At 34.8% G+C, this 25,870-nt stretch overlaps 1 protein-coding gene across 4 annotated transcripts in view; it reads left to right on the top strand.

The window, feature by feature from the left end:
- The window catches only part of LOC150097413 (uncharacterized protein C19orf47 homolog), a 172,004-nt gene that overhangs the window by 59,436 nt on the left and 86,698 nt on the right, over positions 1 to 25,870 (top strand). For 2 of the 4 annotated variants that reach the window (XM_090407369.1, XM_090407371.1), the window contains exon 4: positions 24,358 to 24,468. The exons of 1 other annotated variant lie outside the window; for it this stretch is intronic. In XM_090407369.1, the coding sequence (XP_090263495.1) occupies positions 24,358 to 24,468 (111 nt within the window). The remainder of the gene's footprint in view (positions 1 to 24,357; positions 24,469 to 25,870) is intronic. One more of the 4 variants, XM_090407370.1, reaches the window with a different exon arrangement.

The raw sequence follows: 25,870 nt of genomic DNA, 5'->3' as shown, positions 1-25,870 counted from the left end.
AGACAGAGATATTTAGGGCTTTGAGGCTGAGTATGTTGCTGTTGTCGATGATGTTGTGTCTCTGGGCAAACACATGGGCTTAGAAGTTGGCAGTGCTGATGTGGAGGTCCACAGGAATGAGCTCACCATAGAAGAACTGGAACACCTTCAGAAGGAGCAGCAAAAGATGGTGATTGAAGAAATGTCTTCAGAGATAGAGGAAAGAAGGAATGGAGGATTCCTAGTTCTTTGATCAAAGACGTGCGAAATGGGGTGAGGTGCAAAGTTTTTATTTTATCTATTTATTGTGTTTATTCTTTTTATGTAAGATTTTATGCATTTTCATTATTTTTGTATACGATTTTATGGATGAAGTACTGTTGTAAAGGTTTAAATAAGTAGTCATCTGGGGTTCGGGAATGGATTGTTCCATTTTACATTAATTCTTATGGAAAAATGGTTTCAGTTTTCAAACAAATCGGTTTCCGAACAGTCTTTAGGAACGAATTATATTCGACAACCAAGGTTCTACTGTACACTGCTTACAGAAAACTATGCAGAAAGACATTTCAGTATGGAATGTGTTGTCTACCCTGAAATGCGATGCAGATCTCACAATGCTGTACCATGCTTAGCACCAAGTGATTCAGGAGTTCTTGAGGCAAAATGACCCACTCCTACTTCAGAGCAAGGATGAGGTCTTGTTTATTTTCTGCAGGGGAATTTCGTGCAGCACTGCATCTCCCTGTTGCATCCCAAATGTGTTCTGTGGGGGTTGAGATCTGGGGGAGTGTATTGGCCACTTGATTCGATTAATATCCTCAGTCTCCAGAAGTATCGCCACTTCTCGTATACGATGTAGTGTTGCATTGTTCTCCACAAAAGTGAATTATTTGTCTACAGCACCATGGAACAACTGAACATGGTATTGAAGAACTTCGTTGCAATGTCGTTCATCAGTCATAGTCCCTTTTTCCGACACTGGTAGCTCTTTGTGTCCATTAATCACTGCTGTATCTATCCTTTTTAAGATCATTCTCGAGATGGTAAGCAGTGCCACTTTCACGCCTGATCAGTTGTTGTCTAGAATCAGTGGAAAGACTAAAAAGGATAAAACCTGTCTGTAAAGAGTACGTTGGTGCCCTGTCCAATTGTTATGGATACAGCATCACTGAAAACCTGCTCTATGATGAGCTGTGGATAAAGGGACGCAAACCTTTTAGGCCTTTTGATGTATGGACCTACTTGTCACAGACGTCTTGCCACAGTTTGTCGAGATATCTGTGTACCTGTGCTTGAATGGATCAGACTTGCAACTTGCCTCCTGTGCTGCGTCGATTACGTTTTGTTGTTATAACCAAAAAGCTGTCCTCATGCTCCATGGTAGAGCGAGGGGAACCTCTTAGCAAACATCTGGAACACATTCCATTGGTTTGAAAACCTGCCCAGAGCCTGGATACAACGCTATGTGAGATTCCATATTCTCTGGCAATATAAGTAATTTTTTGGTCTTCAAGCTTTCCAATAATTTTTCCCAATGTGAAATCTTCTAGATGGTGACTTTGAGATATTACAAGACATCCAAGTTTACAACCTTATTCCTTCATGAAAAGAGCTTCCAACCAAACACAATTAGCTTAGTCAACCCTTTTGCTTTTTATCCTGTTAAGTGCTGACACATGACCACTTTGCATGCTATTTGAAAATTTGAATGTGTGCCCTCTTTCTACTCGAAATCATCAGTTATACAAATTGCCAGAAGCTGATTCATCTGAATTTGCAGTTGTAATCTTCAGAAATAGTGTTTGTCCTTAGGTTTTAGGACACCATTGTATATGTGTTTACTCTTAGATGATGACCTTCATATGAAGGTTGAAGCATTGGTTGATTATTTTGGTTTATATTAAACTGAAGTTTTACTATAAAATGGTAGTTGGTTCCATTTTTTAAAAAATAATGAATGCTAATTACTGTGTAACTATGAATGAAAGGACTTTATTGTAATGTTTTTGTAGTCTAATTCTTTATGAAAACTAAATTGCCTAATTTACTTTTCATAAGGAAATAGTTTTTGTGATTGCATTCTAATAACAGTTGTGAACATGTTACTTATTAATGAGCTGCTTCCTTTCTTTCCTTGGCACATCCAAACAAACTTCATCTCTTTCCTTAATTTTCAGTTCTTTACTGTTTAAACATTTTCACTGATAATACAGTTAGCTCGAGTGTGTATATTCCAGGTGTGCAGTGCACGTTCACTGAATAGCAGTATCGCCGATATTGATTTTTGCATTTATTCCTCTTAAAGACTTCCCTAATTGTTTCATAGCTTTGCGTGATTCCTAAAAGTAAATAATATACTAAAAAGTGTTCTCATGAAGTGGACACTTTTCGACATGTAATCATTGCATCACATTTGCATGGATGTACAGTCACAGATATGGACACCTTTGAGCCCTTTGAACAGACGTACAGTTGGTCAAATGCCTAGCATTCCAGTGGCTTTAAACTACCCAGAAGGCAAGGCAGGATGTATGCTGAGACAATAGCACTGGAAATTAGTGACTGTGATTGGTTATTGTGTCAACCAATCGAATCAAATATTGTTATTTGTCATGAGTTGCTGTTTTTGTTTTCTGAGTTTCATTTGTTTTGCATGCATGAAGTGTGAACTGGCATGTTTAGGAATTTTTAATATATAATTTCCTATAAATAATTTATAACTTTTTTTGCCCATATTTACAATGAGAAATAGTGTTGATGATGTACCGAATGTCCTGTTTTTTGCCAGAGCTTTTGCAGATTGTATGATTGTAGTTGAAAGAGGTAAGCCTCGTTCTCCTCTTCCAAATTTTACTTACAAATATACCAACCAAATATAGCTTAAATTGATTGCAATTAATTGATAAAGTATTCAGAGTTGTCCTAAAATTAATTTCATTGAACCAATTAAGATGAGTGCTGATGCACTATGCACTTTTAAAACTTTCATAGATCTATAAAAATGCAATATTATACAGTAAAATTGATGTGAATTTTGTAGTGTGGGTTACATAAGCCACACGACAGCACACCCAACTGAAATGGGCATGCAACACTACTGAGTTAACTAATAGCTTTAACGGAAAATGTACGCTAGACATTAAAGTAAGTTTCACAGCTTACAGATGTCATAAAAATTATATAGAATTTATTCAAAAACTCCAATATATTTGATCCAGCTTTACGTGGACATCATCTGAGAAATAGATTGTTTACTACATTCCAAAGATGAATTAAAGTAATGAGTCTTAAATCATGCATATATTAACTCATGCCTTGGTTACAGCTGCAGTATATGATATTACACTATTAGAGTTCAAAGGAACAACTGTAGTAAGTTGTGTAGATTAAAAAAAAAAAAAATAATAATTATTAATTAAAAAAACTTATAAACAATTAAGAATGATCACTTCCCAAAATTTGGATATTGACATACAGTTTGGTTGATTCAGGTTCGGATGATTTCTTATCATTTCAAGGAAAAGACAATCAAATTTGTACTTGCTGGAGTGAAGAAGTTTTGTCTGGTTCCAAAGAACTCTGTGCTTAGTGTTAGTAGCATGAGAAGCAAGGCTAGACTTGTTTAATTCCAAAAATGTAATATAGTCTAGATCAGAGGTGGGGAACCCTTGGCACACGTGCTAGACATAGCATGCCGACAACTTTTTTCTGGCATGCAACCCAGGACTCACCTTAAAAAACAATTAAATAAATAGATACATATCCAACATCTTTGCTGAGTTATATATTTTAACTTAATAGAATACACTTAAGTAGAGTGATACCAAATAAAAATGCAATAAAGAAACAAACTATTAACTGTTTTAGCAATAAAAAGTAATAATAAAATAAAACAAACATCCTATTTCCAAACCATCTATCTCTGTGATATACTAACCTACAAGTTTTGTCCCATTCGATTGTTGTATTATTCGGCAGGCAGCCAGTCATGACGTGACTCCTTTACCATCATTTTATATATTTTTTCGTGTTTCGTAAAGAATTTATCAGTTTTCTAAAGTGTGTATATACATGGATTTAATTAAATCATAAGTCATTAAAATATGAATTGGAAGTATGTATTGTTAATTTAATGTCAAAACCATCAGCAAAGAATGCTCTAATATCTAATATTTTCTAATATCCTCTTCAAATGAAGAGGATATTAGAAAATTTAAAGAATATTGGAATGAAAAATTTGGTATGATTAAGAAACATGATAAAAAATTATGCATTTTATGTTCCGAATCAGTTTCAAAATGTCTCTTGACAGAAGAAGTCCTACAAAAGACATTTTGAAACTGTTCATAAGAACTTAAGCAATAAAAGTGAGCAAGAACAAAGAGAATTAATTTCTCGTTGACTGGGCAAGACCCAAAAACATTCCAATACTTTGTGATAAAATTCATTTTAGGTAGGCCTAGTTCCAATTTAGTTGTAGCTAGTTTTGAGGTTTCAAAGGTTATTGCCCAACATGGAAAACCACTCAGTGATGGGGAGTGTGCTCCTTTCCTTTTTGACAATCTTTCAGAAAAGGTAAAAATTATTTTGCGCATTGTTTTAGGGATATTGTTTTAAGGATAGGATAATTAAGTTGGAAAGGAATACAGCAGAACAATTAACAAAGGATTTGGCTTCATGTTTTCTATTTGTGTTGGTGAGAGTACAGACATTACATCATCAGCTAGGCTAGCAGTCTTTGCTCAATTTTGTAGGTGAATGAAGTATGCAAAGAGATGATTAACTTTTGTAACACTACCTGAACGAACCACTGGGTTGAAATATGTAAAGCAGTTATGAACAAATTATCTATTCAACAAATTGATATTTCAAAAGTGGCATCCGTTACAACAGATGGTGCACCCATTATGATTGGCAAGGAAGCAGGATTTGTAAATCTGTTTGCAAAACATGTTGGTCATCCACTGATAAGTTTTCATTGCATCACACATGAGGAGACTTTATGTACAAAAGCTTGCCTAAAGGGACTTCAAGAAGTGATGCAAACAATAACTAAGTTTGTTAATTACATTTCTGCACATGCTTTGAATAAACTTATCAGTGGATAAAAATTTCAGAATCTAAGTAAAGGGGATAAAAATCCCTTATTGTTTTTCAGCCAGTATGCAAAACTAAGATCGAAAACTACGATCTAGACGTTTCATGCCGACAAGCTGTCGGCAGATCCAAGTGTAAGTGACCACTTGGTAGTGCCACACCAAGGCAACTCGATGCAAAGGTGGAACAAGCTCCCTCACTATCCATGATATTTTCTCATAATGTAAAAACGCACAGCTCCTAGGAGTTGTAGAACTGCTTTACATGAGGAGAGGTCACTACCCAGACCGGTTTCAACCTTTTTTGAGGTCTCATCTGTGAGTAGCTAGACCTAGATAATATCAAAGTTTAAGTGAAAAGAACTTACATACCTTCGTTATACGAATGCCAGAAAGGTTTGCCACTATATTATATTATAACATATTATAACTAAGATGAAAAGCCAAACGGCTATTTTTTCTGGCAAGGTTGATAAGTAAAGGGGATAAAAATCCCTTATTGTTTTTCAGCCAGTATGCGAAACTAAGATCGAAAACTACGATCTAAACGTTTCATGCCGACGAACTGTCAGCGGATCCAGGCGTAAGTGACCACTTGGTAGTGCCACACCAAGGCAACTCGATGCAAAGGTGGAGCAAGCTCCCTCACTATCCTTGATATTTTCTCATAATGTAAAAACACACAGCTCCTAGGAGTTGTAGAACTGCTTTACATTTCAGTTGTTGAACTGCTTTACAGTTGTTGAACTGCTTTACATAAGGGATTTTTATCCCCTTTACTTATCAACCTCGCCAGAAAAAATAGCCGTTTGGCTTTTCATCTTAGTTATAATATGTTATAATATAATATAGTGGCACACCTTTCTGGCATTCGTATAGCAAAGGTATGTAAGTTCTTTTCACTTAAACTTTGATATTATCTAGGTCTAGCTACTCATTGATGAGACCTCAAAAAAGGTTGAAACCGGTCTGGGTAGTTACCTCTCCTCATAATGTAAAGCAGTTCTACAACTCCTAGGAGCTGTGTGTTTTTACATTATGAGAAAATATCAAGGATAGTGAGGGAGCTTGCTCCACCTTTGCATCGAGTTGCCTTGGTGTGGCACTACCAAGTGGTCACTTACGCTTGGATCTGACGACAGTTCGTCGGCATGAAATGTTTAGATCGTAGTTTTCGATCTTAGTTTCGCTTACTGGCTGAAAAACAATAAGGGATTTTTATCCCCTTTACTTATCAACCTCGCCAGAAAAAATAGCCGTTTGGCTTTTCATCTTAATTTCAGAATCTATCGAATGAGGTGGATTCGGTCGAGGTCTTGTTCTGAAATGATTTGTTGAATGCCTTGATGAGATAAATTTCTTTTTGACTAATCAACAAATGGCTTATAAAGAAATGTATGACATCGTGTGGGTTTGTAAACTAATATTTTTTTTTGCAGATTTTTGCAAACATTTAAATTACTTGAACCTTAAACTACAGGGCTCTGGTAAGACTCTTGTTGTTATGTTTAATGACATAAAGGCATTTGAAATGAAACTAGCAGTTTTATAAGAGGGATGTGGACAGTGAGAGATTTAGGTATTTTCCAAACCTAAAGAAATACATCAATGATCTTCAGAAGGATGAAAAAACAGACTGCCAATGTCTTCAAAAGCTATTTTTAAACGTCATTGTGTCAACTGTTAAGCAGTTCTCTCTAAGATTTGTTAAGTTCAGAGAATTAGAACAGACTGCAAAATTCATTGAGTTTCAAGATACTGAAACTGGCTGAATTTAAACTTGCAGGTGTTTTCGTAGATAAATATGCATGATTTTCAAAGTAGTTCAATTTGGAGCAGAAATTTGTTGACCTCATAGTTGACTTGGAAAATATTGAAAAGGAGCGATTAGAGACAGGAGTAACAGAGAGAGAACTGCAGAAAATGAGCTACTAAGGACTTGGAATACTACTCCAGAAACGTTTGTATGTTTAAATACCCTTGCAACAGCATTACTATCCGTTTTGTATCTACATATTCTTGTGAATGATTGTTCTCAGTGATGAACTTTGTTAAGTCTCATAATAGGAGTAGCCTTACAGATGAAACTAGTAGCACATGCATATCTCTAAAGGTTACAAAATATAAACCTGATATGAATTATCTATCATCAGTGATGCAGCAACAGAAGTCTCATGCTAAATAAATAAAACATCCACCATTTTTCTTTAGTTTTGATTTCATGTTTTCTGCTAAAAAATGCTAAAGATTAAAGGATTAAGAATTAATAAAAGAACATCTTTAATTTTATTTTCTTTTATTGTGCTTTAGTCAAGTAAAATGATAATAGTATAATACTCTAACTCTAATAGTATAATTTGATATATGACATTTATGATATTATTTTGATTCATCTTTTGAATGTAGTTAACGATCTATCTCCGTGACGATGTCCACGTAACGTTGGATGAAATACATTGGAGTTTTTGAATAAATCTTATATAATTTTTGTTACATGTGTGAGCTGTGAAACTTTAAAAATACAGTTAACTGTTATTGCAGCAACAGGATTGTTTATGTATGTATCTTCCTGTGTTGATGGGTTTTCTGTAAACGTAGAAAGAAAGGATGCCATTGGAAATGTGTATCAGGGTATTATTTTCTTTTTCTATAGTGAACTGAATTCTTGGGTGCTGTTCATTGAGATGTAGGAGGAAAGAGTCTAATGTGTCTGAATTATATGTTCAATAGAGAACACATCATCAGTATATCTTAGTCAGAATAGTGGTATCAAGAGCATGTTTTTCAAAATGATCCATATAATAATTGGCTAGAGCAGGGGGGGGGGGAAATGGCTGTATCCTCAGTCTGTTTATAAGTGGTATCTTTCTAAGTGAAGTAGCTGTAATGAATGGTAAAATTAAAAAGATCAATGATATCAGGGGAACATTTTTTAGTATTTAAAGTGTCAAAAAGAGGGATATATTTCCCTCTGTATTTCCAACCTAGAAATATATCTTTGGATATATTTCTGGTTTAGAGCACAACTTTCATTCTCAGGAAATAATGCTTTATTGGTATTTTTTTTTGAAATTTTTTGCTCTGAATTGGAACAATTTATCAGATCAAATGAAATGTTTGCTACTATGGATTAAATCTTCAAAGATAGATATCCTAGAACCTAATCATCAATTGTTTCAGTAGGATAGAAATATATTTACAAAAAAATATTGTTCCACTCTGTAATAATTGTCTGAGGATCAAAAAAAGGATTTGTTCTTCAGATATTTATTTCAAAACCTGTTTATTACCATGTTAATGTGGAAAAATTTTTTTATAGATTGGGAGAAGGGGTAGAATAAGGGGACATCCCTGGAAACTGTGTGAAGAGAGTGTGCGCCAGGGCAGGCATAAGGAGCAGGTTCTTTGCATGGAGAGTGGTTAGTGAGTGTGATGCATTGATGGACAGTGTAATGAATGTGGATACATTGGATGATTTTAAAGCATGATTTTTAATCTTTAAGTTAAAAAACATTGCAGGAGGCACACTGTTATACAGTGTGTGTGTCTCCTGCAATGATTCTTTTGACTCCATAGAGGTCTGGTGTTGATGATAATAATAAAATTAATAAAAAGTAGAAAAAAAAATCTATATCTCATTCGTCGTACAAATATATAAATTAACAACTATTCATGGGTTGGTTCATAGGTTGAAAGTCACATAACCATGTTTGTAGCGAACAGAACTTACATCCCTTCTATGAGAATTGCCAAGAAGGTGTCTTAATAAATTATTAATTATATGAGGAGCCAAAGGCTTCAATTCGGCGACATGAATTTATTTGAGTTAAGGGATATTGCATCCCATATTGTTTCTTAGCCGAATAAGAAACTCAAAGAGTTTCATGCCGAATAGAGAAACTATATAAAGTTCGACGATTCCAAGCATAAGCAAATACCTGGAAAGCAGCACCTGATCCATTTAGGTAGTGCAAACTGAGGCAACTCATAGAAAGGGTGAAGCAAGCTCCAATCACTATTCTTGGTATTTACCCATAATGTGAACTTAGCTCCTAGGAGCTGTATTACTGTTCTACATTATAAGAGGTCATTACCCAGACCGGTTACCTATATTCAGCTAAGAAACAATATGGGATACAATATCCCTTAACTTAAATAAGTTCATGTTGCCGAATTGAAGCCTTTGGCTCCTCATATAATTAATAATTTATTAAGACACCTTCTTGGCAATTCTCATAGAAGGGATGTAAGTTCTGTTCGCTACAAACTTGGTATTAACTAGGTCTACCTACTCACTGATGAGACCTCAAAAAGGTTGAAACCGGTCTGGGTAGTGACCTTCTCTCATAAAGTAGAACAGTAATACAGCTCCTAGGAGCTAAGTTCACATTATGGGTAAATACCAAGAATAGTGATTGGAGCTTGCTCCACCCTTTCTATGAGTTGCCTCAGTTTGCACTACCTAAATGGATCAGGTGCTGCTTTCCAGGTATTTGCTTACGCTTGGAATCGTCGAACTTTATATAGTTTCTATATTCGGTATGAAACTCTTTGAGTTTCTTATTCTGCTAAGAAACAATATGGGACGCAATATCCCTTAACTTAAAAAAAAAATAAATGTGTTGAATTTTTTCTTGACAATTATTCATAAGACTATTACACTTTTTTTATATATAATCTTTGTCAAGTAGCTTTATTTTATCCTCCTACATCTTTCACCACTTTTTTCTATTGGCATCCCCAGGGAATACAAACCAGTAAGCTAAAATGAAGGTTACAGACTAGGTTATAACTGATGGTTCTAATTCATACAAAAAATTGGTATTGTGGTGACAATGTGCGTGTCTCGTTAACGTGATTTATTCATTATGGTTCATGACGTAATTGTTATGAAAGTTCATTTCTTTGATGTTTAATGATCTGATAAAAGTTTTCCAAATTTCTGGTAAAATTAGACCATGATTCTTGTTTAGGTTTTCAGTTTTACAGGGGCAACTGTAGCTGCTTCTTTAAAGGTTCTTGAATGGTAGTTATCTTCTATGCATGGCATAAGGTTCTTATCCCACTCAATGTGATGGTTAGTAGAGGCAAAATGGCATGAAAGACCTGAAATGTCTTGTCTGTTATTTCTGACATATCCTATGTGTTCTTTCTTTATCGTTTCAAAGCTTCTAGAGGTCTGACCTATGTAACTAATACCACATGAGCAAGGTATATTATATACTCCAGAGTACTTGTAGAATGGGTGAGGATCTTTTGGTGATCTTAAAAATTTCCGAATAGTGTTGATTCGGAATGACTTCTTTATCATTTGGGATCATACGAAAGAAGAACTAATGAATTACCTCAACCAAATCAATAGCTTCCACAATACCATCAAATTCACATTAGAAATGGAAAAAGATAAAAAACTGCCATTCCTTGACATTTTAATAAAGAAACAAACCAATAATAGTATCAACCTATCTGTATACAGAAAACCTACAAATACTGAACGTTACCTCCATTCCAACTCAGCTCATCACATAGCTCAGAAACTTAGCATTATCCATAGTCTCAAGAAAAGAGCTATACAGTATACGACAGACAAGGATTACCTACTAACGGAATTAACCACAATATCCAGAGAACTTTCTTTAAATGGTTACCCAAAAAGACTCTACAACAAGATTCTCTTTACTGATATACCACATCGACAACGTGATGACGTCCAATACATCAGTACAATTACGATTCCTTTTGTCAGCAACCTTTCCAAAAAATTAGCTAACCTTTTAAAACCACATAAGATCAGAGTGGCATTCAAACCAATCAACACTATTCAGAAATTTTTAAGATCACCAAAAGATCCTCACCCATTCTACAAGTACTCCGGAGTATATAATATACTTTGCTCATGTGGTATTAGTTACGTAGGTCAGACCTCTAGAAGCTTTGAAACAAGAAAGAAAGAACACATGGGATATGTCAGAAATAACAGACAAGACATTTCAGGCCTTTCATGCCACTTTGCCTCTACTAACCATCACATTGAGTGTGATAAGAGCCTTATGCCATACATAGAAGATAACTACCATTCAAGAACCTTTAAAGAAGCAGCTACAGTAAATCGCCCGTAAAACTGAAAACCTAAACAAGAATCAAGGTCTAATTTTACCAGAAATTTGGAAAACTTTTATCAGATCATTAAACATCAAAGAAATGAACTTTCATAACAATTATGTCATGAACCATAACGAATAAATCACGTTAACGAGACACGCACATTGTCACGCACAATACCAATTTTTTGTATGAATTAGAACCATCAGTTATAACCTAGTCTGTAACCTTCATTTAAGCTTACTAGTTTGTATTCCCTGAGGATGCCAATAGAAAAAATTGGCGAAACATGTAAGAGGATAAAATAAAGCTACTTGACAAAGATTATATATAAAAAAAGTGTAATAGTCTTAAAAATAAATGTGCTTTATAAATTTCAAGAATCAGGTAATCAAACTAAATTAATTGGATCAGTTTAGACCAAAGATCAGCTCTTTCCAGAGTTGTAGACAATCTGGATGACAATCTATAGCTTGGCTACCTCATAAATATTATGATATTTTCTGCACTGCATAGGAAGAGACCATTAATTATGGAAATAAGCAGAAGTGTTTGTTGTACTGAGACCTAAGAAACCAAACAATAACCAAGCAAATTATTGACCAATATCCCTATTAAGTATTGCAAAGGATATCTCTTGAAATGCTTTACCTTTTTGTCAGTCAATATTCTAAAGCACCAAAGCTCTTGTGAACAGGTGTTAACTTGGACCAATATATCAAGAAATAATATAATGATATACTGAAATCAGGGACATTTGTACCCAGTATTTGTAGATTTTAGCTAGAGCCTCCACATCTCAGTCAGTATAGATCAGGGGTCATCAAATTTTTGAGACGGAAGAGCCAAACCTGTCCCTCACAACAACTTAAAAATTATTCGAGAGCCATAAACATATTTTTACAAATAAGGAAAATTTAAAGTAATATTATAGCAAATTTTTAGTAATATATAACAAGTTATAATATTAATTATATCTTTATTAAATGAAGAAAAAATCACACAAAAAATTGCTCTCATTGGTTTTAATCAGCGTGAGCAATGAGCTTGCATTTCCTTACAAAGTTTCTGTATGTCCGGTTTGTAACTAGTTGTTTTTAATTTAAGGCACGATTCCAAGTTGGCATCAGTAATTTGACTCCTCAATTTACATTTAATGCAATTCATGTTAGAAAAAATCTGCAAATGACCTCAGATGTCGAGGCACACTAAAACCTAATCCTAATTAGTCACTTGTTTGGCTTCCCTGCCTACCATGTACTCAACCATCCCCTCCACTCCCTCTGTATACCCCCTGCATGCTCACTTTCCCCTCCCTGACATCGTGCATCTTAGTGCCACAAAGTTTTGCGAGACCTATAAAACAAATGAAATCGCCATTATGTGAATAAAATCCTTTTAAAAATTTTATAAATGAAACTATGATAGTTTTATTTTCATTTTCAATTTTACTTCAGAGCCACATGTACATACCCAAAGAGCTGCATGTGGCTCACGAGCCGCAGTTTGCCGACCTCTGGTATAGATGAAATAAACTTTGGTCAGAAAGACCTGGGTTCGATTCCTGTCCAAGACATCAAGAACCTTTATTTAGTCTCTTTCAACTTAAAGGTGAGTTAGCCAGTCTCCTATGGCGGTAGAGAATTTTTTCAAGAACAGACAAATGGGCCCCATGAACACACTTCTACAGTTAAAAATCCTCCCCCTCCCCCATCAATACCAGACTCTGTGACAAGCTGGTTGTGCTATAAAGAGGAAGAATATTATGTGCAGATTTTAGTTGCTTACAATACAGAATTGACAAGGTTTATTGTATAAACTTTGATTTTTAGTGCCATATACATTGACAACCTCATACTGTAAGTAATAGGTGATTTAGAATATATATATGTGAAAAATGTAGTAAGATGTGTGTGTTTAAGAATGGACCACCCCCAAGGACCAATGTTTGCACTACAATTTCAAGGAAATTTGCTTATATGGATCATAGGCTTTAAAGTAATTCAGTCAGAGTAATCTAAATCAAGAAAATTATGGAGGACTATTTTGAAAAATAGAGACTAAAGACAAATGTCATCTTTCCACCTAAGCACTAAGTATGGAAACACCGACACTTACAGATCTTCAACTTTGGGTGGTAGATGATTTTGATGGTGTGAGTCCTTTGAAAGCCTATGCAGTGGCTTGAAAAACACCTAAAAGTAGGTGGCTCATCTCGAAAAATCCAGTTTATCTGAGAGATTATGCTATCAGCCTTATCATATAGGCAGTATTTTCATTAAGTTGTCATTGAAGTTGAAATCCTCAAGAATTGCTTTAATCTCAAAATTAGCTTCCTAAACATGTAGCACTAGTGCAGATATACTAAGGACTTGACCTGATGCTGATTTATTCTGTTGCAAGTCACTGTGCTCCACTATGAAATATAAGCTACTGTTGTGAGATTGTTCTCATTTAAACAGTACTATGAAAGTAATATCCCTGAAGCCAATACAGACACAGTAACTCCCTGTGTTGGCAGATATTGCTCCTCCACATAATTGTTGTACGTAGACTATGTCTAATGTACAGAACTGAAAAGAGCCGTAGAGCTTCAATCGATCAAAACTTTATGTTCCGGATTAAAATTGAGGATACTCTTTTGAAATTGTTAGGCCAAGAATAATGGCTTTTGTGAAGATATTGTATTCGTGGAGAGGAGACAGGAGCAGAAAGTGATATCTCCTGCGAATGCACACCCTATGAAAGATCCAACAGTTATGACTCAAACTCTAGGCTATAATAAATGGATATTCAATATGGATATTTGTAAATGTAATAGAAGATAAATATCAAACAGTTAGGTTGGAAATTAGTCTAGATATTAAGCTGTGACCTATTTTTTTTGTCATTTAGTATAGCAGTTCTTTTAAGAAGTTTTAACTGATTTTTTTAAAATAGATTGTGTGATGATATATGATATGGTATATCTGTGTGATTTCTTTGCTGAATGAATAATAGAGCAATGAACTTGTTCAAAAATTATAAAGGGTCTACTCAAAAATAAATAGAAAGAAAATCAAACCTTGATTTGTCAACTTTGGAATTGGAAGTTTTGAATTCTTAATCTTGAAAGTTGGCTTACGTGTGTTTGCTATAATACATTACTTCATTTGCAAAATGCAAGTTCTAAATCGTTTGTTTAGTTGTCTTTGAATTTTTTTTTTTTTGTGTGTGTGTGTGGTGAGGAGACAATAGTAACAAATACGGTTCACATCATTGATACACCTGAATTCTTCCTATTCAAAGATGTCATCAAATATGTGCATCATCATCACCACTGTCATTATTGACAACATTTTAATAGATTACAAGCTAAAAATATATATTTAGCCCTGCATATTTCTACTGCTTGATTGATTCAATTTCTTCAGACATCTACACAAAGCATAAAAGTGAGTAGTGAACTTAAAGATAATTAAGTTATTACTTAGCCAAAATATTCTGACATGCTATAGCATTGGATTCACTGATTGCAAAAAAATCTCATTAACCTCCCTACCGGCCAGGACATATATATATACGTCCAACAAAACCTAGATACAATGCATACTATTTGTTGAAAGAACATGAATAAGTGCAAGTCAGCCATCATATCCATTACAAAGTGTGATAATCCTTCACGCTGAAGAGAACACTTAACCAGATTACTTGTCATTCATAGTTGCATTCATTTACCTATATCAAGAAATGCAGCTCCTTGCCGCTTAGTGACTAGAATCTTAGTATTATTAGACTAAATACCTGCAAATTATTTTTATCATATAATTTAGTTTTTAATGCCAGTGCAAAATAAGAGATCTTGTCATACTTTCTTCACTTAAATATTGTATCACCTTAGAAAACCAATGTCATTATCAGTTGTTTGTGCTAATTGTGTTTAATATCTTAGTCGACAATGCATTTTATTCTCCAACAATTGGATTGAAGATAATTATTTTTGTCTAACAATTATTTTATAAATTCACGAAAATCTGAATCTTAAAAAAATATGGCCCCCATATGTTCCAAATTAAGTTTTCTTTATGTTTTATTCATAATCATATTTGAAGAAGACGTTACAGATTGTGGAAAAAATCGGTCTTGGTTGTTCTTCATAAGAAAGGCAGTGCTTTAGAATGCACCAATTACAGAACTATTGCATTAATGAGTCATCTTGGCAAAGTGTTGATGAAAATACTAACAGAACGCTTGAAGGTTTTTTTAGTCTTTTAGGTCTTTTAGTCAGATGGAGGCACATCTTCCGGATGAGCAAGCCGGATTTTGACAAGATCAAAGTACAGTGCAACAAATACTCGCACTAAGACTAATAGCAGAGAAAGCTCGAAGAAAGAACAAAACAATATATTGCTGTTTCGTGGACTTACAAAAAGCATTTGATAATACTGACCAAAATGTAACAAGACATCTTGTCTTGGAATCCTATGGTGTGGACAATAAATTGATCTGCCTGCTGAAAGATATATAAACAGCCAAGCACAAGCAAAAATCAGGATAGCAGGTGAGACTGGAGATTGGTTTGCCACTAGTCAAGGCACAAGACAAGGGGACCCAATATCACCAGTCATCTTCATCACACATCTGAGAAGAACACTAAATAAGATTAAAGAAGAGGGTAGAGACATTTCAATAAATGGCATGCGAATAAACTACCTCTGCTTTGCAAATGACATCGTCCTGATTGAAGAAGACACAGCAAGGCTGGAACAGACATTGCAAACACTATACACAGAAGGAAAAAAGATATGGACTAAATGTCAACTTTGAAAAAACTAAAACAATGATATTCAGACAACAGGAGTTACTGAACAGAGTTACGATAGATAGATTTCAACTGGAAAATGTGGAACACCACATATCTTGGATGCCATATGACGCATGACTTAGACCCCAAAAAAGAGATAAAAATTAGAATAGCCAGAGCAACAACTATTTTAAAAGTTATGGACAAAATATGGAAGAGCCGAGCTATAAAGATGCAAACTAAACTGCGCATTGTAGAAACCTGTATCTTCAGCAGCATGCTCTATGGATGCGAGGCCAGGTGTTAAACTTGGATTCCAATTTTAATTTAATATTTGTATTCATATATATATCATCTGTTCTGACTTGTCCCCTTTAGTAATTTCTTAATCTAACATCAGTGAGTCATGTCTTAACTCTCAATCTAGGCCGATGAGCAATTTTACAAGATGTGCACGTGGTCTTATGAAGACAAAGGAAATGTTGTTAATTGGTGCCAATTCCTTTGTTTCAATTCTTGTACTGGTTCCTTTTTAATTTTAGGGAAAATTTATATTTATACTGTGCCACCCTAAAATGTACTTGATGAATATTTATTCATGGAACCAAAGTCTAGATCAGCACACTGTCTCGTAATTCTTAAACACTTAGCAGAGTATTCTCAATTAATCTCACTGTTAGGATTTATCTCACAGTCATAGCCCCCTATTTTATGTTTGTTATTCTTACCTCCCGCCTTGGTTCGAACTTTCATGAACAGTTCAGTAAAATGAAAATCAGGCAAGTCTTCATATTCATTTCAAAAGAAATTAACATTTAATTCACTGAATAGACATAATACATGTTATAAGAAATTTTTACTGACATAAAATTAATCTTGATAATATTGGGAAGTGAGTAGTTTCACTTGTGATTGCTAAATCTCCTTTAACATATTAGATCTAATTTCATACCATTAATTCTAACAAAGATCTAACTCTCATCTATATATGACACCATTAAAGACTATTCTTTCTATAATTCACATACATTCACAAATATCTTTACACTATTATTCCAACTAAAGTATAGAGTTCCAACTAAAGTATAGAGAATCTTCAACTCAGGGCTGAGCCCTTTCAATGAGGGCTCAGTCCTGAGTTGAAGATTTTACCTATATCTAATTATTGTGCCCTACACAATTTTACATAACAAATAAGAGTCTGCATTACCAGTAGTTGGGGACGTACTAAGCCTTCGTGTGTATCCCTAAAGCACCTTCAATTTCCAGATTACTTTCCAGATTTACCTTGGCTTTTCTACACATCAGTTGAATTCGGACATGACACATCGCTGGTGGGGGGGGGAGCAATTCTGGCTCCCCGCTCGCTCATCAATCAGCTGGGCATGGGTCTTCTTTCTCCAGCGTGATCTGGAACTTTACCATGTCAGGTCATTCCATAGCCTAGAACTGCCCATGGACACTGCCGCTTGCTGCGATGACCTCACGATGGACTTTTCTGCCGATGACCACTCCAGTACAGGGAATGAGAAAAAAGCCACGAGCTGGCGCCACAGCACCTTTTAAAACGCGTGCCCTATGTGTCTTGCCTACGTCATCCTGATTTCTCCCTTTCCTCATGGTGCGTCACGCCTTTCAGCACCTAGCGCCAATCTCTCCCCTAGCGTTCTCTTCAGAGGACATTTGCGTGCACATTCTATTAGGTGCACATGTATGACTTCAGGCCATTGCTGTATAATCGGATTGTCCTTTGCCTTCAACATTGTAATAGCACTTACATAGATTACACACAGTTTAAACTTCACCAAACACTTAATTATTTTCAATATGATGCATTAGGTAAAACTTTCTTAAATATTAACGTAACTGATAAATTAATACTGGCTCTGGAATTGATAAACCATGTTAAATCTGAATGAAGGTAAAGGTTTTGACTTTTCCTTTCATTCAGAGTATAACACAGGGTACTCCTGAGAGAATCTGAAAGGAGGATATTGGCATTTGAGAGGAAGTGCTATAGAAAGATCTTGAGAATAAGCTGGATACAGAAAGTGAACAATGAGGAAATCTACAGAAGAATACAACCGAACCTAATCCAGCAAATAATCAAAAGGAAACTACGTTTATTTGGCCATATATGTAGAATGAATGATGAGAGAAAACTAAAAACGTTGCTGTTTGGAATAATTGAAGGAAAGAACAAAAGAGGAAGACCAAACAGAAAATGGGGCGATGACATCGTCAAATGGTGCAGAAACTCTATACACAAACTGAGTCATCTTGCACAAAATAGAATGTAATGGAAGAATCATATCAAGATGGCAGCAGACACCTACAGGCATTGGACCCATGGTTGTTGATGATGATAGATATTATGTTGCAATTTTGAAGATGGGATACTTTTGCTATAGTTATACATACAAGGCCCACCTTTCCTAATTGGGTTGTGGGGGCAACAGCTGCAAGAGGAACTTCCAGTGGTCACGATCCTCTGCCACCAAGCACGGGTGTTCTGGTGGGATTCCCAAATGTGTCCACCCAAGGTTTTGGATATAATCTATCCAGCGAGTCCTTGGCCTTTCACCCTCTGACTTGGCAAAGAGGGCTTGCTGAGGGAGCCTCTTGTGGCATTCTGACCAGGTGCCTGTACCAATGTAACTGTGATCTCTCAACATGGAGAAGCAGCGGTTGAGTATTGAGGGTTTCCCAAATTGCAGAGCTTCTGACTCTGCCGAGTCCTGTCAGCCCTGCAACCCCTCGAAGTTACCTCATTTCAGCCACTTGGATTTGTGTCCGCATTCTTTCGGTCATTACCCAACTCTCATGACCATGGGTGAGGATGTGGGGACATAGACTGTATTGAAGACAGCCAGCTTTGCCTTCTGGCTTAACTCCCGCTTCAATACTACCAAACGGCCAAGCTCCCGCAATATTGAGCTTGCTAAGCCAATTCGAGTATCTAGCTCTACGTCCCACTTTCCATCATTCGTGAATATGGACCCAAGGTATTTAAACTTCTCCACCTGCCTCATTGGGACTCCACTTACATGTTGAGTGCACTGGGATGGTTGTCTTGAGACCACAAATGTTTCAGTTTTGGCCACACTGATCTTCATTCCGGCATCTGCACAAACAGCTACAAACCTATCCAGGGTCTGCTGGAGGTCATCTGTGGAAGAGCTAAGCAGAACTAGGTCATCTGCAAAAAGCAGACATCCAATGCTACATCTTCCAATTCTGACACACTCACTGCCTCGGCTGTGCCTATCAATCCAGTCCATAAATATCGTGAAAAGAGGGGTGACAGAACACATCCTTGTGGAAGCCAACGGAGACTGTGAAAGGTTCAGACTTTGTGCTGTTTACCCTGAACAAAACTCTGGGCATTCATACAGGGACTTAATGGCAGCTAATAGTTGGCCATCCACTCCATACTCCTGTACTACTTGCCAAAGCTTATCCCGAGGAACCCGGTCATATGCCTTCTCCAAGTCCACAAATCATGTGTAGACATTCCTGGCATATTCCCAAGATTTCTCAAAGACTTGCCTTAAAGTGAAGATTTGGTCAGTTGTGCTTCTACCAGGACGAAAGTCACATTGATCTTCCTGGAACTTTGACTCAACTAGGCTCCTGCACCATCTTTCCAAGCACCTAGCATACACTTTCCCAGGCAGGCTGAGCAGAGAGAGATACCACGATAGTTACTGCAATCCTTCTGGTCTCCCGTCTTGAAGACTGGTATTATTATGCCTGTCTCCCATTGCTTTGGTGCTCGCCCAGATATCCAATATATAGTTCAATAGTTCATCATTCAAAATATGTATAGGTGCATGCATCAAAAGTGAAATTCATTTCCAAATTTTTCATAATGGAATTAAAATTGTATTTTACTTTTGATTGCTAAACTCTGCCCCCCAACACTATCACAATTTTTTTTTTTTTTGAAATATGCATATTATAAGGCCGTTTTAATAAATAAAAATGCAGTCTGCTGATAGCGAACCTTTGTCTTTTAAATTTTCACAGTGTGTCCACAGATCAGAATTTTTCAAAGTAGTACTAATAATATTTTTATTAAATAACAAAATAACAAAGTATAAAAATAATGGTGTTTTTAGGACAGAAAATAAGATTAACCTTCATGTTTAACTTTCATGACATAAAGATGACTTTTTAAGTACGGACAATAACAGGTAATCTGTTTGTAAAAATTTAGCTAAGTGCTATTCCCTAAAAAACTGAATACTATGATCCAGAAAGAAAACAAGATAGCAGTTGTAATAATAAAATTGCCAAAGAAATAGTATGAATAATAGATGAGAGAATTATTATTTCATTTAATTTCTCGGTGGGTAAAATGAAATCATAGATTTCAGATACGCAAATGTGAAGTATGTTGCAAAAACTATGAAATGCAAATTAGAAGAAAGTAGATAGTTACAATTCAGTTATTGTGAGCAGTCGTGGTGGTTTTGATTGGAATACTTCAAAACAAACATAAAATTTAAATTAATGTCTCGGATAATTACCGTATATTTTACAATGGTTAAGAAACAGAATTATTGTTAGGGAAATGAGTAATCTAGAAATAATAATAACAACAATAATTGTTGTTATTATTATTATCCCCTTTATGGAAGATAGTACTTTACAAATCAGCTAATCTTTCCTAAATTTTTATTGTATTGATTTTTTATTATTATTATTATTATTTTTTTTTTTTTTATTTTTAGGAAAGTTATTGACCTTTTTAGTTATCTTACACTAGCTACTTAGGTGGCGCTTTTTGGAATTGTCAGTTATTGTTTCATTTGAGCTTAATGTACTGAAGATGCTTGTGACACACAGGCAAAAATTATACTATTAAATAATTTTTGTATGTGAGTTTTTGTCGTTATTAATTTTGTATCGATATGTCTACTCACGGTATACCTCTTTTAAAACTTAATAATTGTTTTGTTTTTCAACTGCAAGTTCATTTGAAGTACTTCTTCTGCACTACAGCCCCATGTAGGTAGGGCCTTGGCCTCCTATTTTTTTGGGGGGGTTTCATAACTCACTACGAGGTGGGATCATTACCCCCACGCTCAACCATGTGTAATTGTCTGAAGCGGTGTGTTCTTAAGACCAGTTTGCCTGCTTTGCAGGAGGTAAAACCCCAGATAAACTAGGGAGAAAAACCCTGCAGTCCATGCCCAAAACTGACTAACTTGGCTATTTCTGAGAAAAGATCCTTAGGTTCTTCACATCAGCGACGAGAATCGAATTCAGGACACTCCTTTCCCAGGCATAAGTAGCAAAAAAAAAATCGTGCACTTTCTATCAAAAAAAAAAAAAAAAAAAGAACATTGTAAATTCACACTCAATGAAAAGAAAGTACTCCATATTTTCTTCTTTTTGTTATTATCTGATATTTTCTTGTAGCACAAATAAAATCACTGCACATTTGAATGAAAATTTACTGCTAGCTTAGATAAGTTGTGAAGTAGCTATACTTTTACTACTATTTTACACTAAATTGTATGAGCATGTTCCCCACGTGATTTATGTTTGTGAAAACTGTTTTGTGAACGGCTTTGAAAATAATTATCTGAAATATCTGTAGGTTAAATAGGTTGGTAGACCACCCCCCACCAAAAAAAAAAAAAAAAATTGAACAATTATATAACACCTATGTACCTTTTTAAAAAAGTTCAAATCTTTCTTTTTTTCCCCAAGATAATTGTATCAAATAGAATTTGTAATTTTTCGATAATAAAAGTGAAACTGTGATTATTATAAATTAAGAAATTATTTTGACATAAATACTGTATCAGCTTGTAAAAGAAATATCAATATTTCTGTTTACAACGTCTACTAATCAAAAACTGAAAACGAAACAAGACATTGCTGATGTACTCTGCACTACTGTTTGAGGCAGTATATTTGGAATTTTTTTATTGGAGGTATTAAGAGGTAGAAATTTGACTTTTATAAAGTTGTGCTCACCCAATCCTCCAATCCTAGGTGGTGAGCAGGAGCATTGTCTAGCACAAGAAGTGCTTTAAAAGGTAGATTCTTTTCAAGGTAGTTTTTTACACTGGGGACTAACCCTTCATGGATCAATCCACTCTATAAAAAACTTCCTTGTTACCCAAGACTTACTGTTAGATCTCCACATCACATCTGGTTTACTTTTTATTGCATTGTTTGATTTAAACACTCTGGGATTTTCTGAGTGAGACACTAACATAGGTTTAATTTTATAGTCACCACTAGCATTACCATACAACAAACTGTTCCTTCATCGGTTTGTGTCCTGGCAGTGCTTTCTCTTCTTGTGTGATATAAGTTTGCTTAGGCATCTTTTTAAAGAAAAAAAGTCCTGTCTCGTCACAATTAAACATTTGCTGAGGAATAAATCCTCCATCCCTGCATAAGTTTTAAATTCATCCACAAATTGATTAGCAACATCTTTGTTAGCACTGGCAGCTTCTCCATGCCTTACTACATTATGGATCCCAGTTCTCTTTTTAAAACACTCAAACCATTCTCTACTAGCTTTAACATCCCAGGGGTTAAACACTTAAGGTCACCATGTAGTTGCTTAGTTTTTTCATAAATTATTGCTTCCGAAATACTGTCACATGCCATTTGTTTATCATTAACCCATACCAACAAAAGTTGGTATGGGTTAATGATAAACAAATGCTGTTAAACTGCATTTCCTCAACAGTGAGATCTTTTAAGATACAAAGTTTTCACTCCTTTTGCTATATCAGCATTTCTAATCACATCTCTATTTTTAATAATAGTACAGATTGTTGATTTCCATTTGCCCATTTGGCTATTATCTGATATTTTAAATTCATCCACAAATTGATTAGCAACCTCTTTGTTCTATGGATCCCAATTCTCTTTTTTAAAACGCTCAAACCATTCTCTACTATGTAGAGAATGGTTAGGTTAACTTAGCTTAACAATTGAACCAAACTATTGAGCTCAATAGTTTGGTTCAATTGTTAAGTTGGTTCAAGTTCTTTCAATAGTTGGTCTGGTTCTTCCTTTTTCTGTTTACTTTTATCACTGCACTTTTTAGGAACCATATTAACTAATTATTAAATAAGCACAACAACACAACTGAAAAAAGAAAACACTTTGAATAAGAAAGTAATTTATCAAAATTACGATACTAAAGAGTGGATTCACAGCACTTAAATAGAACCAAACGCACTGACGCAAACTGATCAACTACAGAGATAATGCTGGTTCATGTGAGCTTCGGTGCGTTCGTAAAATGAATAACTTTCACCAATGGTACAATTATTTTTCAGTGTAAAAGTTCATAAAACGATTTGTTCGTTAAGGAGGTTTTACTGTAATGCAGTTTAACAGAATTTGTTCATAAAAACATAAAAACTTGTTTCTACAACTGAGGTGTGATGATGATCTGTATTAATAATATTTTGCAAGAAAAGAAAAAAAAGTTCATATTTATTTCAATAAATATCATTTAAAAAAATTTATATGTATTTAACATATTGATTTTCAATGCAAATTAAAACGAAATAACATAAACTGTCTTGTTCTGTTGCACTGATTTGAAGAATAAAAGGCAGAAATTTACTACTATGAAATAAATGATTTGAAATGGCTGATTTGGTCATTTAGGATTGATTATTTATTTTTGCACATGTGAAATTTGTTTTTATTTTTGGGAAGAGATACAGTAAATTGTGCAGCAAAAAAGTATAAATATAGAAAGACTGCAGGGTATTCCAAGTAATGCAGTAGACATCAAGTTAAGTCACACAAAGGTCACCCCATCATAGTTAATCTACTGATGGCTCTACAATCGCTGTTAAGGGATTAATAACAGAAGAGAGTAATTACATGATAAAGTTAGAATGCCAGTGATGTTTTGATCCATGAAAAATGCTAAGGTGGTCTAAATATTTCATCCACCTTGGCCAGTAGGGAGGTTAACGTACCTGATTCCAGATCATTTGATTATATCTAATTAAATATAGTAGTTAACTATTCTTCCTTATTATAGCCTTCTGTGTTATCTTGCTTATTATACTGATGAAAACTTATAAAATATTTTTATTTTTTTATAATTTTATGTTTATTTTACTTTGCATAACAATTTTTACTTAATTTGATAATGCATTGCTTTAGTGTAATGTGCAGGATAGATGTAGCTGAGATTAAGAGACATGTCACACTTAGAGATAATGACTGTTATTTATGCACAGTCCCTTAATCCCAGCTTTGATTTTAAAATGTTATAAATTTTAATAGATGCTATGGTTATTTGTGTGTGTGAAAGAGAGAGAGAAAGAGATGCTACAAAATGCTATAGAACTCATATAATTCATGATTTGAAATTGGATAGTTATTTTCCTTTAGCAGCCACTCGCATTTTGGACCATTATACCAGGAGGAGCAGTGATCCTTTCCTAAGTTCACCTAATCAAGTGGTTTCCAGGGTATCTGATGATTCACAAATGGTTTTAGAGGGTTAGTGAGAAATCTTTCAAAAGGAAAAAGAAAGCAGAATATTGGGTCTTTCCTGCTCCTTTTATCTGTCTAACATGCTGCCCTTCCTATGTGTGTGTGTGAATTTCAAATCTCATTTTACTAATTCCTTGCAGTTTAAATCACATGTTAGCTTCTTCCATTTAAATGCTATTTCCAATTTTCCAGTCATGTTGTTTCTGTTTAATACTTATTTTTACTTCACTAAAATTATTTATTTGAATTAACGGCAGTAATTTTCCCTTTTAAAAAAAAATTACATACACAGTGATCTCTCAGTTATCTGACTTTCAGTAATCTAACTTTCAGTTAACTAATCATTGAATGGGTCAGCATGTCATTTGACTCCTGGAACAAGCACTGTGTAACTGTAAATTCAATTAATTGTATCCTCAATTAACTAACTGTTAAATCATTTCCCAATGCAATTAGATAATTGGGCATTCACTGTATATATATATGTGTGTGTGTGTGTGTGTTCAAAAGAATAGAAGTATTATTGGGTGCACAACTAGCCATTGCTTACTGATTTAAATCAAATAAATGCAATATGTGACTCTCTGCTAACTTGCTGATATATATATATATATTCGTGTCCAGCTGAAAATCTATAGTGGTGAGTGACTTCCTTGATTTTCTCCCTTTTTTTTTTTATTTCTTTATAGCTATAGGAATTATATTTTTAAAAAATTGATTTTTTTTGGAAAAAAAGAATACGAGTTATTCACATAAGTAGAAATTATTACAAACCTAGAAAGATCTGCATTTAATAAAAAGAATTGCTTAAAAAATAATTTAGCTCTAAGTTTTTATGTAATTATCATACACACACTCACTCTTCATTGAGAGCAAAACTTATTACAAAGAAATTTATTTTTCCCTCTCATTTTGATATTTCCTAGCTCTGACCACTAACCATCGTATTTTTATTTATTTGTATGGGGTTCCCCCCCATTCCTCTACTGTCCCTTAGTACTGGTTGAGCCCTCCTAGTGAGGGTTTAAGTATGTATTTTATGATTGTAGATCCATATGTGTGTGTTCACAGGCCGGTTTGCCTGTTCTGAGGGATGAAAAACCGAAGTTTCTGGATATAAAAACCCTCTACCTCTGTATGAGATCGGCTAACTCACTTTTAGTTGAAAGAGACCAAATAAAGGTTCCTCATGTCACGGATGGGAATCGAGCCCACGTTTTTCCGACCGAAGGGCTTTGTTTATACCGTATGAACTATAAAGGCTCTACCATCATATTACGTAATCTTTATATGTAGTTCTCTCTAATTAAGTATGTGTGACCGCCACATAAAAAACCCCAGTTAAATAATTTTATTACATGTATTGCTTTCTGTTTGAAATAATTTTTACACTTCACACTCTGAACAC

This window comes from Typopeltis vanoorti, chromosome 17 (genome assembly GCF_054136105.1).
Source record: "Typopeltis vanoorti isolate ZY-2024b chromosome 17, IOZ_Tvanoo_1.0, whole genome shotgun sequence".
NCBI lineage: Eukaryota > Metazoa > Arthropoda > Arachnida > Uropygi > Thelyphonidae > Typopeltis > Typopeltis vanoorti.
Note: the sequence above shows the minus strand (reverse complement) of the source record. Positions and strands in the feature narration are given on the sequence as shown.